Here is a 5217-nt window from a genome sequence, read left to right on the forward strand (position 1 = left end):
TGTGCAGCTGAACCAAGAAAAGCTTAAGATTGCATGGAGCTCATAAGCATGAATGGCAGAAGAAAAAGACTGCAATTAAAAAACAAAACAAGAGAAAATTATTTTAATGCAAGCAATAAAAAACTGCACACATCAGCTGTGGAATAAAAGAAAAGAAATGCATGATCAACTAGATTAAGGCAAACTCCTGTCTTAATTTAAACCCTGTCCAGCACCCCCAAAGGTTTCACAAAGTTATTCTTGCCACTGTAACTTATGGCTTCCTAAAGACAGGTTTATGGGTAAATAAATGAATAATAATTAAAAAAATATACCAGGGCTCAACATTTAAGCCTTTGCATTTGTCCTTCGGTCGGTCATTCACTTGTCTGAGTAAAAACATTTGTTAGAACAGGAATTTTTTTAGATTTTTTGTGTGTGTGTTGTAAATATAATTTATTCCGAATCAGTATTCTCATCAGTTCAGTCAGCTTTAACATATATAAATCGGCATATTTATGATATTTTAACCTTTATAAAGGGCATTTTTTCTCTAATCGTTTGCTTCATCTTTCATTTAAAATTCTTAAATTTGATCAATAAATTACAATAGAATAATAACATGCTAAAGGGCTGTTACCAATCAAATAAACTGCATTAAATAATGTAATGAGATTATTTAAAATATTTTTTGAATATACAAATAAGAAATATTATTTGTGCATAGAAATAATATTTATAAACCGCCAGTAGGAGGCGGCAGGCGACCATCTTAATGAGTGAGTCATTGATGCAATGTGCATAAAGTTAAAATACTGAAACTAATAAAACAAGTTTTAAAAAAGAATGTTTAATTTGATTAAATTTTAGATGATGGAATATGCAGAAAGAATAGAATTAAGCAGAAAGGTATATGGCTTTACATAGCTTATTCATTTCGTGCATCATGTTTTTGAAAAGTAACTAGTAAAGTAACTAGTAAAGTAACTAATTACTTTTGAAAATAAGTAATCAGTAAAGTAACTGGATTACTTTCTTGGAGAAGTAATCAGTAATCAGTAACTAATTACTTTTTCCAAGTAACTTGACCAACACTGGTCACTATGCAGGCACTACTATTGATCTAGACCATTATTTTAAAATGGAAAACAACTTTTTGACTTTAAAATAATGGTCCAGATTACTAGTAGTCACTGAAAGTAATTAGTGATGCATTTTATGACCATGTTCTGAGTAAACAAAAAGACAATCTTAAAAAACTACTAGTGATCTGGACTAGGTAACACTTGAGTAACACTTGAGTTGATAGTGATGCATTTTATTACCATGTTCTGAGTAAAAAAAAAGACGATCTTAAAAAACTACTAGTGATCTGGACCAATATTTAAAGTGAAAAATATGTTTTTAGTGATTTTATAACCATATTGAGAGTAAAAACAGACAACTGCTAACATCTCAGACACTATAATGTTGTGATTAGTAATTAATTAGTAATTAATTAGTAATTCTTTCTAATTTGTCACAATTACATATTAGTTCTTAATGATGCCAATCTCATTAAGTAATTATTAATTACCTAATAAGGGACTATCTTAATCCTAAATTCGATATTACTTACTGATCAGTTAGGGCACTTTCACACTGGCAGTTTAGTGCGGACCAGGGCACGGTTCGCATGAAAAATCGCTAATGTGAACGCTGTCATCGGACCCGGGTGCGCACTAGAGTACCGAACCCGAGACTACCTGGAGGAGGTGGTCTGAGCTCGGTTGCTCCCGAACCGTGGCGCGGTTCGCGTTAATGTGCAAGCAACACGGACTCAGGTGCGCGCTTGTTCAGGAAGTATAGTATCCCGCGCATGCGTATCACTGTCGATATCATTGTTTCACACACGACAACCATGTGTGGCAGGGGAACGTTGTGGGACACTGATGACGTAAGATCACTGCACACGCACCTGGGTTCGATACAACTAATTGAGTGTGAAACCAGACCAACGCTGCGGGGGGCGCCGGGAACTAGCGCACTCGGGTTCGGACCGCAGCAAACGAACCCAGTGGAAAAACGCCCATAAGCTTGTTTCTATATTAGTTAATAGTAGTAGCTGAAGTGTTAATGTAGTACTATTCATTAACCCTGCATTACTTTCTGCAGTTACTTATTAATGACGGACTATTATTCTAAAGTGTTACCCATTTCATACCTAAAATACCCCTTAATCATGGTGAAATCATTATAACGTGCAACCTCTTGTGACTTATTGTCTCATTATGTTCTCAATAATAAATTAACAATATCCATTAAATAAAGCTTCTAAATATTTCAGATATTCTTAAAAAAAGTGAAAACACATAAAGCATAAGGTATTTTAACTTGATAAAATATTCACTCAGATATTCCCACTTGTTTCTTGAAAAACATTCTCATAACTTGCTGGCGTACTGTTGTCAGATTTAGTCCATAAATAAGTGGATTTAAAATAGGTGGTACAAGTAAGAATTCCAGGGCCATGAAATTGCGCACACCTTGAGGCACATTCTTTGAGCCATAACGACTGTACAGCACATCAAACAGAAAAGCAACAGTCACATTGATCAATGAAACCAGATGTGGCACACATGTTTGCATGAACTTGTGCCTGCCCTCTATTGACTTTATGCACTTTCTAATCAGGTGAATGTATGAGAAAAATATGAATACTGCATGTCCAACATTTGTAAGAATAACAATGTACCCAAACACATTATTTACAGTTGTAGAAAAACAAGAAAGTTTTGCAACTGCCCAAATCTCACAGAATAACTTTTCAATAGTAGAGCCACACAAGGTGAGTCTAGATGTTAAAATAATTACAATAGACATGCAAAAAAATGGAGCCAGCCAGCAGTAAAGGATACATTTAAAAACCATCTGATTGGTCATTATTGAATGATACTCAAGTGGTCTACATATTGCCAAATACCTGTCATATGCCATCACTGTTAATGTTGAAAAGTCACACGCAACAGATGAATAAATTACAAATATTTGAATCAGACATCCAGTATAAGAAATCACATGATCATGTGCTAATAAATCATACATGAATTTAGGATAGAATCCAGAAGTGCCAAAAAGTCCATTTACGCAGAGATTACATAAAAACACATACATCGGCTCATGAAGCTTCTTATGTAGTATGATGGTGAAAATTACAGTTAAATTACAAAACACCATAAGGGGATAAAACAGTGCAGTGAAAGAAAAAAAGACAAATCTGTTTTCCATTGTTACATTCAGACCAGAGAGTGTAAATACTAAGACACTGGACTCATTCTCCAGTGGTGGCTGCATCTGGAAGGATATGCAGTTATTATGTAGATTTTATTTATATTATATTTAAGTCATTTATAAGCTAATTAGACAGAAAGTTATTTTTATGAATTTAAGACAATTTGAATTGTCTTTAGCTAGGCTGTCTGTAGATGGAAAAAAGGGTCAAATATTACATTTTCTAACAGTAGCACATTGCCAGTTTAGTGACAAGACCTTACCATCTCCTCTGTTGTCATGTTTCCCATTGTACTACCTAAAAGTTTGATTTGGTTTGCTATTTATGGACACTGGTCTCATGCCAATTGCCTTGACCACAAACATTAAAAGCAGTGTTAACAAGCTCTCTAAATTCTTTTTGACCCTTAATTTGAAATAACTGCCAATCTACACTGTAAAAATGAATGCGCTATATCTACTCAATAAAATTGTGGCAACAGATTACAAGCAATATTATTAATCAATTTAACAAATTAGAATCGAGTAATAATTAATCAAATTAATTCCTTAAAAGTTAACCATTTAAAATGAGTAAAATTTACAACAATTTTTTTTAAACAAAAATATCTGAATAACAGACAGACGTCAAAGATGCATTAAGAACTCTTTAATTTTTATTGCCAACATTGAAGACACCTGATGTTAACAAGCAGAATCACTGAAGGAGAAAACCGTAATTTTAAGTCACCATTCTGGTAATCCATGTGTGTTTTAGTTGGGCTCTTGACCTTTTAATCATTAACTTTAGATTTTGTTTGGCTGCTGTACCTGAGTTATAACAGCCAGATGAACAACTAGACAAGGTGATCTGATGGTGTTGTTTGTGTTTTAACATAATCATTATTTCACAATCATTTGACCTGAATCTCTGAACTCATATAAAGCCTCACACATAGCGTCTGCTGTCTGATGTCTGTCATGCACCTGTTGACGATGCTGGTAGGACTACTGCTGGCAGTGGTTTCCATCGGGAGAGCAGTGGAGGTTGAGGTCGGTGATGTAGCCGTAGTGCAGAACATTGATATGGGAAGCTGCTCGCTACGTCCGCGCATCCTAGTTTGGTGGCTATTTGATTCCATATGTGATTTGACCCCATTCACCCCCACCCAGGTTATATTAATCGTCTTCTTGCAGACGTGGCAATAAGCCTCTCGGCTGTTGCCAACAACTGGCATAAGCCAGTCTTTAAATCTAGAATCCTCCAGCCAGAGCTCCGAAAACTTGCATTTCCCCATAATGTCTCATAAATGACTGAAATTGAAGCGAACTCACAAACAGGTTTGGCAGCAAGCCAGCCGGGTACCCAGTTTGTTTCAGCGCGCGAACGAACACCACGTCACATGATATCGCTCAGGTCCTACTCGCAACATATAAACAAATCCACGCGAATTTTAGAAGAAAGGCCTGCACTTAACACAAATTTAAACTCATAGGCCTAACTGGATGGGGGTTCAAAAATGTAATACCTCGTCAGATGACATTTATTACTTTTTAATACTTTTTAATGCCCTTAATTTTGACTATTTTCATTTACTACCTTTTACTACCTTTTACTACCTTTTACACCTTGTTTATCAAAATCAGAAGAATCAGAATGTTGTGTTTTCATGTTTTATGTGGACTTTCATATGGGGACATAATTATTTTTATACTGTACAAACACCAACCCTTACACCAACCCTACCCCTAAACCTACCCATCACAGAAAACTTTCTGCATTTTTACATTTAAAAAAAAAAAAAAAAACTTAATTTTGTATGATTTGCAAGCTGTTTTCCTCATGGGGACCAAAACATTTGTTTCCACAATGTAGGGATTAGGGAATACCTGAACCACACACACACACACAGATCTCTAAATGGGAACATTGCATAGACTTTTTTGTTTTTATATACAGCCTTAAACGCATCCCACGGGTCTTTAGTG

The 5217-nt window shown here is 35.2% G+C and overlaps 1 protein-coding gene across 1 annotated transcript; it reads right to left on the reverse strand.

Moving 5' to 3' along the window:
- Nucleotides 1-2364: 2364 nt before the first annotated feature.
- LOC311090399 (olfactory receptor 1D2-like) lies at nucleotides 2365-3312 on the reverse strand (the record flags this gene model as incomplete). The annotated part of the gene is made up of 1 exon (XM_084125654.1): nucleotides 2365-3312. One exon carries the CDS (start codon nucleotides 3310-3312, stop codon nucleotides 2365-2367), a length of 948 nt encoding a protein of 315 aa, XP_083981780.1.
- Nucleotides 3313-5217: the final 1905 nt, after the last annotated feature.

This window comes from Abramis brama, assembly GCF_963993115.1.
Source record: "Abramis brama genome assembly, chromosome: 10".
In the NCBI taxonomy this organism is placed as follows: Eukaryota; Metazoa; Chordata; class Actinopteri; order Cypriniformes; family Leuciscidae; genus Abramis; species Abramis brama.